Source organism: Oncorhynchus clarkii, chromosome 12, assembly GCF_045791955.1.
Source record: "Oncorhynchus clarkii lewisi isolate Uvic-CL-2024 chromosome 12, UVic_Ocla_1.0, whole genome shotgun sequence".
Lineage (NCBI taxonomy): Eukaryota > Metazoa > Chordata > Actinopteri > Salmoniformes > Salmonidae > Oncorhynchus > Oncorhynchus clarkii.
In genome coordinates this window covers 62,484,671-62,498,522 of record NC_092158.1, presented here as the reverse complement: position 1 = coordinate 62,498,522, position 13,852 = coordinate 62,484,671, and the positions used below count along the sequence as shown (strand labels likewise).

The 13,852-nt window shown below is 42.5% G+C and overlaps 1 protein-coding gene across 1 annotated transcript; it reads right to left on the bottom strand.

Annotated features, from left to right (window-relative positions):
- Positions 1 to 26: 26 nt before the first annotated feature.
- LOC139420989 (nudix (nucleoside diphosphate linked moiety X)-type motif 9) lies at positions 27 to 6,564 on the bottom strand. Its single transcript, XM_071171446.1, has 9 exons — positions 5,999 to 6,564; positions 5,513 to 5,797; positions 5,302 to 5,391; positions 4,785 to 4,871; positions 2,629 to 2,740; positions 1,715 to 1,861; positions 1,510 to 1,594; positions 1,088 to 1,277; positions 27 to 108 (listed from the first exon to the last, which is right to left on the bottom strand). The coding sequence occupies exons 1-8, from the start codon at positions 6,088 to 6,090 to the stop codon at positions 1,132 to 1,134; spliced, it is 1,044 nt and encodes a 347-aa protein (XP_071027547.1). The 5' UTR covers positions 6,091 to 6,564; the 3' UTR covers positions 27 to 108; positions 1,088 to 1,131.
- Between the last annotated feature and the right edge of the window lie 7,288 nt (positions 6,565 to 13,852).

The window sequence follows — 13,852 nt, the reverse complement described above, 5'->3', positions numbered from 1 at the left end:
TTCATCACAAACAAAATAGACTGATATTGTTTAAAATGCCTTTATTTTTGATCACGGCATTTTTAATTGAAGCAAAAGCTAAACTCAGACGCGTTTCGGCATCATGGCCTTGGTCAAGGAGTAACAAAGAAACAATGAGAGCATGTCTTCTTTTGAGCAAACCAGGTTCCCATCAGCCCTGATTACAGAGTGGTTACACATTAGTCATTGGTGGACACCACCTAGTAAACAGCAATAGGTAATATACATTCTAAATAGATATATCAAAACGCATATTAAGATTAGAAGCATTAGAGGTCTAAGTGGTTCTTGCCTTGAATATGGAAGGACACAAATGTATTTCTCACCATTTCTGTAGGGTCAATAGTTTGCTAAAACTACTTTGTGGTGTGTTTTTAGCCCTATTACCCTTTTCTGTGTTTTGTGGTTCATAGTTGTTGCCATCTAGTGAGCTTTGTAGTATGGCCCTTCTCACTATATATGTTTTTGTCCTTCCATATTCAATTGTTATTTTTGTTGTTGTTGTTGCTGTTTTGCACCCCAGTATCTCTACTTGCACATCATCATCTGCACATCTATCACTCCAGTGTTAATGCTAAATTGTAATTATTTCGCCTCTATGTCCTATTTATTGCCTTACCTCCCTAACCTTACTACATTTGCACACACTGTACATAGACTTTTCTATTGTGTTATTGACTGTACGTTTGTTCATCCCGTGTGTAACTCTGTTGTTGTTTTTGTCGCACTGCTTTGCTTTATCTTGGCCAGGTCACAGTTGTAAATGAGAACGTGTTCTCAACTCGCCTACCTGGTTAAATAATGGTGAAATAAAAAGGCCATAACTACTTAGACCTTTCTACTGCTTCTAACCTCAATATGCATTTTGATAGTGTATATATATTTAGAATGTATATTACCTATTGCTTTTCACTGTTTACTATGTGGTATGTGGTTACTCTGTAACCACTCCCTCTAATCAGGGCTGATGGGAACATGATTTGTTCAAAAGAAGACATGCTCTCATTGTTTCGTTACTCCCTGACCAAGGCCATGATGCCAAAACATAGTGATAATGCTGCAGGGCCTTGCTCCGGCCAATCCTCTTGAACGTGAGGACAGTTTCTTTGGTTACCAGTGAGCATGCCTCTCCTTGGCGACCACCTCCAAGAACTGGGAGTGGCTTGCATAGAGGGATAGGACGGAGTCAAGGTCGATCCAGTGGACTTGCCCGGCATCATCGCCCGCTTGCAATGGGAGCTCGCTCACACTGTTACCTAGGTAACCAGAGCAAAAATCAAAATTTCAGAGAACTGCAATGTGTGTACAAATAAAGAGCAGAATGGGGAAAAATGTACAGGATAAGGAAACATGCTATCCTGCTGTGAGAATAGCCAAATCCTCATGGTTTTCATTGAATTTAGTCAACATTTTTCCTGCATAGATAAGACTGCCTTAACTTGTTGTTGATCAGGGTCTATAATATCATAAGACTAATCATTGATTTACCTGTATCATCATGGAAGTTGACAGCAACCGTTTCCATCCAAGAGTTGTCATTATTTCTTGGGTCATCTACATAGCCCTTATAAACCTGAGAAGTAGATGAAGGACAGAGAGAGAGAGAAAGAAAACAAGTGTTTTATGTCAACTACACAAACAAATACAAAATTAAAATAAATATATGAGGATAAATTCTTTCTAGCCTGCTGACCTCCAGACCCGGCGAGTTGAACAGCTGAGTGATATGCTCGTGGATCCGCTCTCTGTCCTGGGGGGAAGCTGCCAGGGAGTTCAGAGCCTCCTCCGAGAACTCACGCTGCAGGGTGAGGGACACCAGCTCCCCCGGGTCTACCATACCCTACACACAAACACACGTCATCGTCCAGAAGAATACAGTGAGGTGTAGAGCCATGGTTGACGCCCTATGCTCCCAAGAAGGCCAAGATGATACAGATGTTCAGAGCAGGTGAGGAAGAGGAGGGAGGACTAGGTGAGCAAGAGGAGGGAGTAGCAGGTGAGAGAGGAGGAAATAGCATTTCTTTTGTATTATTATGAATAATTATTTTTTACCTTTACTTCACTAGGCAAGTCGGTTAATAACAAATTCTTATATACAATGACGGCCTACCAAAAGGCCTCCTGCGGGGAAGGGCTGGGATTAAAATGTAATACTACAGGACAAAACACACATCAGGACAAGAAAGACACCACAACATAAAGAAGACAACAACATACCATGGCAGCAAACATGACAACACAGCATGGTAGCAACACAACATGGCAGCAGCACAAAACATAGTACAAACATTATGGCACAGACAACAGCACAAAGGGCAAGAAGGTGGAGACAACAATACATCACGTGAAGCAGCCACAACTGTCAGTAAGTGTGTCCATGATTGAGTCTTTGAATGAAGAGATGGAGATAAAACTGTCCAGTTTCAGTGTTTGTTTGCAGCTCGTTCCAGTCGCTAGCTGCAGCGAACTGAAAAGACGAGTGACCCAGGGATGTGTGTGCTTTGGGGACCTATAACAGAATGTGACTGGCAGAACAGGTGTTGTATGTGGAGGATGAGGGTTAGACAGATGAGGGAGGAAGGAAGGAGTTTAAAGAATCCCACTGACCCCTGGGATGGCCCATTCCCCACAGTCTCTCCTCTTGATGGACACAAACTGCAAAACTGGCAGTTTGGACACTGGGTGCGACACTTGCTGTCCAGCTGAGTCTCTCTTCCACCTGTAGGGCGGTGACACATACAGTAGAGACAGGTTAAACTACGGAAACTACAGTACGGAAATCTACCCCTAACTCCATAGGCCAGGGGTATTCAACTCTTACCCTATGAGGTCCGGAGTCTTGTTTTTTTTTGTTCTACCTGATAATTAATTACACATCCGGTGTCCCTGGTCTAAATCATTAATTGCACACACATGATTAGAGGGGAACAATTTAAAAAATGCAGTGGCACAGGCCTCGAGGTCCAGACTGGAGTTTGAGAGTCATAGGCACTTCTGAGAGAGATGTACAGTTGAAGTCGGAAGTTTACATACACTTAGGTTGGAGTCATTAAAACTCATTTTTCAACCACTCCACAAATGTCTTGTTAACAAACTATAGTTTTGGCAAGTCGGTTAGGACATTTACTTTGTGCATGACACAAGTAATTTTTCCAACAATTGTTTACAGACAGATTATTTAACTTACAATTCACTGTATCACAATTCAAGTGGGTCAGAGGTTTACATACACTATGTTGACTGTGCCTTTAAACAACTTGGAAAATTCCAGAAGATGATGACATGGCTTTAGAAGCCTCTGATAAGCTAATTGACATCATTTGAGTCAATTGGAGGTGTACCTGTGGATGAATTTCAAGGCCTACCTTCAAACACAGTGCCTCTTTGCTTGACATCATGGGAAAATCAAAAGGAATCAGCCAAGACCTCAGAAAAAAAATTGTAGACCTCCACAAGTCTGGTTCATCCTTGGGAGCAATTTCCAAATGCCTGAAGGTACCACATTCATCTGTACAAACAATAGTACGCAAGTATAAACACCATGGGACCACGCAGCCATCACACCGCTCAGGAAGGAGATGCGTTCTGTCTCTTAGAGATGAACATACTTTGGTGTGAAAAGTGCAAATCAATCCCAGAACAACAGCAAAGGACCTTGTGAAGATGCTGGAGGAAACAGGTACAAAAGTATCTATATCCACAGTAAAACGAGTCCTATATTGACATAACCTGAAAGGCCGCTCAGCAAGGAAGAAGCCACTGCTCCAAAACCGCCATAAAAAAGGCAGACTACGTTTTGCAACTGCACATGGGGACAAAGGTCGTACACTTTGGAGAAATGTCATCTGGTCTGATGAAACAAAAATAGAACTGTTTGGCCATAATGACCATTGTTATGTTTGGAGGAAAAAGGGAGAGGCTTGCAAGCCGAAGAACACCATCCCAACCGTGAAGCACGGGGGTGGCAGCATCATGTTGTGGGGGTGCTTTGACGCAGGAGGGACTGGTGCACTTCACAAAATAGATGACATCATGAGGTAGGAAAATTATGTGGATATATTGAAGCAACATCAGTCAGGAAGTTAAAGCTTGGTCGCAAATGGGTCTTCCAAATGGACAATGACCCCAAGCATACTTCCAAAGTTGTGGCAAAATGGCTTAAGGACAACAAAGTCAAGGTATTGGAGTGGCCATCACAAAGCCCTGACCTCAATCCCATAGAAAATTTGAGAGCAGCAGTGACAAAGTGTGTGTGAGGAAGGAGGCCTACAAACCTGACTCAGTTACACCAGCTCTGTCAGGAGGAATGGGCCAAAATTCACCCAACTTTGTGGAAGGCTACCCAAAACGTTTGACTCAAGTTAAACAATTTAAAGGCAATGCTACCAAATACTAATTGAGTGTATGTAAACTTCTGACCCACTGGGAATGTGATGAAAGAAATAAAAGCTGAAATAAATTCTCTGTACTATTATTCTGACATTTCACATTCTTAAAATAAAGTGGTTATCCTAACTGACCTAAAACAGTTAATTTTTACTAGGGTTAAATGTCAGGAATTGTGAAAAACTGAGTTTAAATGTATTTGGCTATGGTGTATGTAAACTTCCGATTTCAACTGTATATCTTTCCCTAGGGGGTAGGGGTGGCCAACATTGGGCACAGGAGTTGGTTTGACTTTAAAGAGAGTTTGTGGGAAGGTTACGTTATCTGAAAAGTAGATGCATAGCTTAAGAGATGATGGAATAAAGTGGGAAAGTTACCTGGTAACAATGGGATCTGCTGCGTGATTGGGTCCCCACCGTCCCAGCAAACCTCTCCCAGTCAAACCAGTGCGGCCTCGAGGATTTCTACAGGAGGACAAGAGTTAGCTTACGTATGATGAAATATGCAATTATTTAAAATTGATATGAGGTCATATACATGTAGAACTCTGTAGCAAAACCCTACTTAGTAACATGCTGCAGAATGCTAGCTTATCATTGGCTAGTCAATGCTTGAATAGGGTCACACATTTGCCACAGTTGCTTCTGACAGCTCATGTCAAGTAGGCATTATGTTGGAGATTGTAAAGATACACTCAGCAAGATGACATCAGCTTCAACAGAATTCAAATCTGCTAAGAATGATTTTCTTGGAGATTTCCACAATTTGAGACAACAAATGGCATCCTTGGCATATTTGAATGCAGTTGACGTTGTCTGTAAGTAGGAAGTTGTGTATTATGGTGTAATCTTGCTGAGGATCACCATTGTAGAACTGTGTTGGATGAAGGCTCACAGTGGCATGCCTTGCTCCACTCTGTAGTCTCCCTCGTGACTCCGTCTGTCCACATTGCCATCCAGAGCGTTAAACCGCGGGGAGAAAGACCTGTGAAATAATACAACATTGTAAAAATACTTAATAATCATCAATAATGAACTAATCAGTTATAGCCACATGTCAGTAAAACAGATGACAAAATGAATTTGAAACCCTCTCTCTCACTCACCTGATGTCCTGATCGGCCCATACAGGCTTGATGAGCACAGATGGGGCAGTGTAGCCCACTGGTCTGTACTGGGGCCAATCAGTATTCCAGTCAACTTTGTCATCAGGCACTGGGAACCGCTGTGTCTCTGAGCCGGGGTACTTTGGGCATCTGGCCTTGTTGTGAGGGGCCGAGCAGGGCATGGTGAAGGCACTGGGCGGTAGCACACACAGACTACAGCCACTGGTACTGAGGCTTTTACTAACTCTGGCAATAAACTGGTCAGGAGAGAATGAGTTGAGAGGCCTGGGGAGGGAGAGAGAGATTTAATATCTAAAAGTAACATTTTAAGTAATCTTAGCATTCTATGACAATAGTAACATAAAACAGGGAGTAGCTACAATGCATAGAAAAAGGCAGAAGGTGAAAAGAACAGATAACTAACTACCTAATGATACGAATAGAATGATCATAGGTCTCCAAAATTACTCCAGAAAGATTCCATACCTGATTCCTGAGGTGCAGAGGCAAAATGGAAATCCTAAAAGGCTAAGTGCTATTCGAATCGATCCAACCCAGTTCCGTCTCACTCGTATCATAACCAGTCAGTCAACACTGTACAGGCCTGTATACACGTTGATAATGCTGCAGTAACCAGGAAATACAGAAAGCCCGCTGCTATGCTTTTTTTTTTAAAGGAGCGCACTGAATCGTATAGGAATATTTCAGTGTTGTTGCGGACGGCGCAATCATAAATAATTTTGAAGCTGCCTTTGCTCATATGATTCGATGTTTAATTCAGTTTCAACACACTGTACCACAGATACACCACAGCCTTTCGTTTCCAATGTGACAAATGAGTCACAGTGGGCAGAACAAACAAGGGGGCGGGGGCAGAGCCAAGCACAAGCTAGCGAGTTCCTATTGTCGCGTTCTAACAGGCATTTGTATATTTCTGCTAGGGAACTCCTACTCTGTGAAGTGCGCGTGTGCGCGTGTGCAATCAAACGTTTTATCGAAGAGAAAATTAGCACAACGTCTGCCAAAATCCATCTCGTTCCATCTTCTCCCACTGCTGGACACTTGGCTTCCTATCATCACCATATGTGGTAGGGAGTGGATACCCGGATGCTTCACACCTAAAGGTCTGGTGAAATATCTGGCTCATTGTTCTATATGTGACTGTACTGTCTTTAGTTTCAACCCGTGTTTCTGCTTCCGCATGTCGTCATAACGTGATCGGCAGTCTGCACTTTGATCACAAATAAAACAATAAGCCAGATGTTTCACCGGATGTATGAATCTGAAGCATCCGTTTAGCATTTCCACTTGGTGGCGTAGACACGAGAGGGATCAGAGAGGAAGAGAGGCCCAACTCGGCGGAAAATCTATCTCCCTCCAGCAGGTGGCGTTTTTCATTGTTTCGCACACCAAGCAAAGAGGTTTAGTATGGAGGTCAATGAGTGTCGAATTTGGTCCCCAAATAGTGTATGTCTTATTTGCTACATGAGGTTTATCTGATCAAATAGAAGTTTCGTAATGCTTAAGATGTTACAAGTGTACTAATATAAGTAGGACATGTGACATCCCGGCAAATTTGAGAAAAAAAACACTTTATATTAGAGTTGTCTCAAGATGGCTATGCATATTCATGGCATGAGGCTAGTAGCATGGAATCTCTCTCCGTTGAATACAGGCGGTACACGTCAACAACCCTCATCAAATATTTTAAAAAGGATTGCAATAATGAGACGTATCCACCAATCCAATGAAAGGATAGCTAGACAGCCCACCGCCTTGTTGTTAGGGCGGAGAAACATGTAATCTTGTCAGTTTTTCCATAATCTTCGGTGGGATACAGATTTGAGGAAAGAGAAGGAACACGAGACGGATCTGAGGGGAAAAAAGGAACACGAGACGGACGATTTGAGGGAAAAAAAGGAACACGAGACGGACGGAGGAGGTTTGATGACGTGAAAGCGTAAGAATGGCGCTGTTAAGATCAGAGATTCGTCTCCTGAGTATACACCTACGTTCAAGGTGTACATACCTACATCTCCTGTTTTCAAACAAAGTAATATGACTTATAGTGTTTGTGACGCTCGCCGTTTGGTGAGACGTAGACCCGGTGGCAATGGCAAGACTGAGAATACCCTGTTTGTCTTGTAGAACTTTGATACAGAGTTTCTTCCTGATAAGCTCAGGTAATGTTATATTTGCTATTCTGTGAGAGCCTATGTTTCGAACCCGCTTTAGGTGCTAAGGATTCGGACATGTTGCAGCAGTGTGTAGAAGAGAGATCCCACAATGTGAGAAATGTGCAGGAGGGCATAGTCAGAGGGAGTGTACAGTTGGGATAGAGAAAGCACAGTGTGTCAACTGTGACGGTGCCCATGCAGCTGGGAATCTGAAGTGAGAGAGAGACAGGTTGAGATTGCCAGAGTCCGATTGGGGAAGAACGTTTCCTAAGCTGAGGCAGTGAAGAGAGTAGAGGATAGCCCAAGAGTGAGTGAGTCGACTGGGAGGCCCACAGTGAGTAGGCTTGAAGAGAGAGAGAGCCAGACAGGATGAATTATAGTAAGGTTGAATTTCTTGCTTTTATAGCCATTGTGATCAACTGCACTGCACTGATGGAGCGGAAATCACAGAAGATAGATGTGTTAGTTTCAGCAGCAGAGAAATATTATGGTGTGAGAGATTTTAGTGCAGAAGATCTACAGGAAGTTTTGAGAGAAGGGGTTCAATCCTCCCAGGCTGACTGCCTGGTGTAGGATCGTTTAGGGCCAAAGTAGTGGGATGGGGTGGTGGGGTTTTGGGGAAAGCGTGCAGGGTAGGGTAAGATGGTGTGGCAATTAAGTTTTTCCCATTCCCCTTTGCCCTGTATTTATTTAGTATTTTTTGTCACAATGTGGAATGCACATTCCGAACTGAAAAAGGCGGCAATATGCCAAAAAGCATCTAGTCTTTCCCAGAAATTCACAAGAAGAAGAAGGCATTTCCACTCACCACCGAATATGGTGATGAGAGGATGCCCAGTGGCCGGCAGTGGGAGAAGATGGAGTGAGGTGGATTTTGTCCGACATTCTGCTAATTTTCTCACCAATAAAACATTTGATCTCAATACAGTTTTTTGTTCCCAAAACTATAATCTGTTACAAACTACGTTTTGTAGATTTTATCCTTTGCAATTTTTTATTTTTTTAAATGGTGTTCTTTAGGAGTGCAAGGGTGAATTTAGTTATTGCACATGCAGACTTCAAAGAGTAGGAGTTCCTTAACGGAAATATGCAAACACATGCTAGAACGCGCCAATAGGATTTTGCTAGTTCGTGCTTGGCTCTGCTCACCTCTTTGCTTGTTCTGCCCACTATGATTAATTTGCTCCCATTTGAAACAACCCAGTGGAAGTGACGGTTAATATTATACCTCAGTTTTCTATCTTGGGCTAGTTATAAAATCTTTGTTTTGATCCCAAATTATCCCCTGCTTAGTCCCCTACCCTCCCTCCCGGTCATGACTAGAAGGGATCCAGCTTTTGTCAAGTGAACGTCAAATGTTTTTTGTTGTTGTTGCATTTTAGCTAAACCTAACCCTTTTCCTAACCTTAACATAATTCTCCTAACCTGCTATGTTAATTCTCCTAACCTGCTGCACAAGTTCTCCTAACCTGCTACAAAATGTCAAATCTGATGTTAATTTGTCAAAAGCTTCTAGACATGACCCATCCTCCCAAGCACTTGTGACAGACATTCCTACCTAAGCAATAGGTTGCTTACAAAATTCCCTCTCGTTTTTTTCAGCACTGAGCAAATTTCAGGTCTGCTGAGCATAAACTTGAACATTGTGAAAATTCTGTGCTAACTTCAAGCGTGCGTTTACTGTGAACGATGAGGCTGTACCCACTTTAAGTTACAGTTTTAACAGTGGCCATGTAGGCTACTGTGGCTATTTGATCATAATGTAGGCCTACAGAGTGGCCTACCATCAAAAACAATGGAGAAAATGCATCCCATAACATTTTAACATGGAAATAGCTGTTCTAGCAGCCAATATGTGGTGTTCAATGTAGGTCTACTTTCCATGACACTTTTGAAAAAAAAACATGCATGGCTTAACATTAACCTGTTTATCCACTTGTCCTTCAGACAAGGAGGTGACTGAAAATGTTGTTGTGTTGTTTGATGCAAGAAACCACTTTACAAAATAAAATGCATTATTATTCCCATATCATTATTACAGAGAATCAGACAAATTATGTTACCCTGTGCCTATTAGCTACTTAGCTTATTCGAGCCTGTCTCAAAATACAACCCTGGCCCTTTAAGACAAAAAAAGCTATTTACCTGACTCACTTTTCAAAGATGTCTAGAAATATATATGTTTTGTACTCTTGTAGGAAGCAATCACTCCCATATTACTTACTACAGATCATTTATAACTGGGCTAATAACTCAATACCTAGCAAAGGATATGAACACAATGTGCACGCTTGGCTACATGTAGCTCTCGCTTTGATCTCAAAACAAGTGCATCTACTCACCAACGCTCGTGCTGTAAACACCAGTTAAAAGTAGTCCAGTTAAAAGTAAATGGCACAGATCCACATATGGCAATGGTCTATTTGCATATAAGCCTACTGCAGCTCTGATTGTTTATACCACACCGGTCTGTGTAGAGTAGGGCTGAGTAGTGCATGTCAATGCAATAGAATACTACTCCAATGCGTTCTGCCTACAACAAAATCTCTTACATAGTTTTTTTTCTTTTCGGTATGTTGCATTGAAAGTGGCTAATATTGCATTGATTTGATTTGATCACAATTGCCACAGTAAAGGGACACGTTGATAGTGTTAACAGGGAAAACTCTAGAACAGTGGCCACCAACCTTTTCTGAGTCAAGATCACTTTGAGTCAAAATGCAAGCTGAGATCTACCACTCAGACTTAAAAAACATAAGCTTATGCAACATTAACCAATTAAAAACAGTACTGTAGCAATGAGGTTTGTGCAGTGAGCTATAGGCCCAATACATTATCACTGCATATTGGCTTTGCTTGAATTGCCCTGCCAATGCATTGTTGTTCAGGACATGTTTGTAAATTATATTACAAAATTTGAGGTAGGCTATATGATCACACCGATAGTAGATCTGTTGTTGTATTACTCATGATTTTTTTTATATATATTTTTTATTGAACCTTTATTTAACTAGGCAAGTCAGTTAAGAACAAATTCTTATTTACAATGACGGCCTAGCAAAGGGCAAAAGGCCTCCTGCGGGGACGGGGCCCTGGGATTAAAAATAAATATAATATAAATATAGGACAAAACACACATCACAAGAAGAAAGACAACACAACTCTACATAAAGAGAAACCTAAGACAACAGCACAGCATGGTAGCAACACAACGTAACAACAACATGGTAGCAACACAACATTGTAGCAGCACAAAAATGGCGCTGACAGAGATGGTCGCCTCGCTTCAGGTCCTTAGAAAACAATGCAGTTATATGTTTTTTTTATGTATTATTTCTTACATTGTTAGCCCAGAAAATCTCAAGTGTTATTTCATGCAGCCGGAAAGAACCTTTGGATATAAAAGCGATGTCAACTTACTATAATTACGACCAGGAATACGTCTTTCCCGAAGCGGATCCTTTTTTCGGACCTCCACCCTGGACATGCGATCTTATCCCAGAGGCTGACCCATAACAATGCGGCCGTCGCAGGAGAGGCAGACGGAGCGGCCTACTGGTCAGACTCAGAAGGCGAGCAACACCATCCACTGCTTCCGAGCATATTACTAGCCAATGTCCAATCTCTAGATAACAAGGTGGATGAAATTAGGGCAAAAGTTGCATTCCAGAGAGACATCAGAGATTGTAACATGCTCTGTTTCACGGAAACATGGCTCACTCTTGATATGTTGTCAGAGTCGGTACAGCCACCCGGCTTCTTCATGCATCGTGCCGACAGAAACAAACATCTCTCTGGTAAGAAGAAGGGCGGAGGAGTATACCTTATGCTTAACGACTAATGGTATAATCACAACAACATACAGGAACTCCAGTCCTTTTGTTCACCTGACCTAGAATTCCTTACAGTCAAATGCTGACCGCATTATCTTCCAAGAGAATTCTCTTCAATTATAGTCACAGCCGTATATACATCCCGAGGCTGCATTTATTGTAGCTGGGGATTTTAACAAAGCTAACCTAAGAACAATAATTCCTAAATTCTATCAGCATATCGAATGCGCGACACGAGCTGTTAGTATTCTGGATCATTGCTACTCTAACTTCCGCGATGCATACAAAGCCCTCCCCCGCCCTGCCTTCGGCAAGTCTGACCATGACTCCCTTTTGTTGCTCCCAGCCTATAGACAGAAACTAAAACAGGAAACACCCGTGCTCAGGTCAATACAACGCTGGTCTGACCAATCGGATTCCACGCTTCAAGATTGCTTCGATCACGTGGACTGGGACATGTTCCGGATAGCCTCAGACAACAACAATGATGTAAACGCTGATTCGGTGAGCTAGTTTATTAGCAAGTGCATCGGAGATGTCTTACCCTCTGTGACTATTAAAACCTTCCTTATCCAGAAACCATGGATTGATGGCAGCATTCGCGCAAAACCCGAAAGAGCGAAACACCGCTTTTAATCATGGCAAGGCGACATGGCAAGGAAACATGACCGAATACAAACAGTGCAGCTATTTCCTCCACAAGGCAATCAAACAAGCAAAGAGTCCGTATAGAGACAAAGTAGAGTCGCAATTCAACGGCTCAAACACAAGACGAATGTGGCAGGATCTACAGTTAATCACGGATTACAAAACAAAACCAGCCCCGTCGCGGACATTGACTTCTTGCTCCCAGACAAATTAAACAACTTCTTTGCTCACTTTGAGGACAATACAGTGCCACTGACACGGCCCACTACCAAAGCCTGTGGGCTCTCCTTCTCCATGGCCAACATCAGTAAAACATTTAAACGTGTTAAGACCTCAAGGTCTAAACCCTCAGAAGTAGTATTAACACCTGTGGGAAGAGGGGCATTCTTCTTACCAAATCACATGACCTTTGTTTTGGAGGTGTTCAGAACACGGTTAAGGGTATAGAAAGCTTGTTGGACACTAAGAAAGCTTTGTTGTAGAGCATTTAACAGAAAATCCGGGGAGGGTCCAGCTGAGTAAAAGACTGTATCATCTGCATATAAATGGGTGAGAGAGCTTCCTACTGCCTGAGCTATGTTATCGATGTAAATTGAAAAGAGCGTGGGGCCTAGGATCGAGCCTTGGGGTACTCCTTTGGTGACAGGCAGTGGCTGAGACAGCAGATTGTCTGACTTTATACACTGCACTCTTTGAGAGAGGTAGTTAGCAAACCAGGCAAAAGACCCCTCAGAGACACCAATAATCCTGGCCGGCCCACAATAATGGAATGGTCTACTGTATCAAAAGCTTTGACCAAGTCAATAAAAATAGCAGCACAAAATTCCTTAGAATCAAGGGCAATGGTGACATTGAGGACCTTTAAGGTTGCAGTGACACATCCATAACCTGAGCGGAAACCAGATTGCATAGCCAAGATAATACTATAGACATCAAGAAAGCCAGTCAGTTGATTATTGACACGTTTTTCCAACACTTTTGATAAACAGGGCAAAATAGAAATAGGCCTATAACAGTTAGGATCAGCTTGATCTCCCCCGAATAAAGGACGAACTGTAGCTGCCTTTCAAGCAATGGGAACCTCCCAAGAAAAGAGAGACAGGTTAAAAAGGTTTGAGATAGGCTTGGTGATGATAGGGGCAGCAACCTTAAAGAAGAAAGGGTCTCAACTATCTGACCCAGATGTTTTTTGGGGGTCAAGTTTAAAGAGTTCCTTTAGCACCTTGGACTCAGTGACTGCCTGCGGGGAGAAACTTGGTAGCGGGGCAGGGGAAAAAGAGGGAGGAGCATCAGGGCTAGTTGCATTAGAAGGGGTGGGAGATTAGGAAATGTTGGATGGGCAAGGAGGCATGGCTGAGTCAAATAGGAATCCTGATTTAATGAAGTGGTGATTAAATAGTTCAGCCATGTGCTTCTTGTCAGTAATAACTACATCCTCAACATTAAGGGACATGGGCAGCTGTGAGGAGGGTTTATTTTACAGGTCTTTAACCATTTTCCGGAACTTCTTGGGGTTAGACCCACAGAGAGAACTGCTCCTTAAAGTTACTAACTTTGGCCTTCCAGATAGCCTGAGTGCACTTATTTCTCATTTGCCTGAACGATAGCCAGTTTAGGTCACCTAGTAGGACAAATTCAGACTTAGTGTAAGGGGCCAGGGGAGAGCTTAGGCCAGGTAGGAT

What these genes read in the sequence shown, in the direction of transcription:
- LOC139420989 (XM_071171446.1), bottom strand. Translation starts at nt 6,090, where the DNA reads ATGATACGAGTGAGACGGAACTGGGTTGGATCGATTCGAATAGCACTT. An exon ending in GCAGATCCCATTGTTACCAG is followed by an intron (nt 2,741 to 4,784) that starts GTAACTTTCCCA and finishes ACCGCCCTACAG; the next exon opens with GTGGAAGAGAGACTCAGCTG. An exon ending in TCAACTCGCCGGGTCTGGAG is followed by an intron (nt 1,595 to 1,714) that starts GTCAGCAGGCTA and finishes TCTACTTCTCAG; the next exon opens with GTTTATAAGGGCTATGTAGA.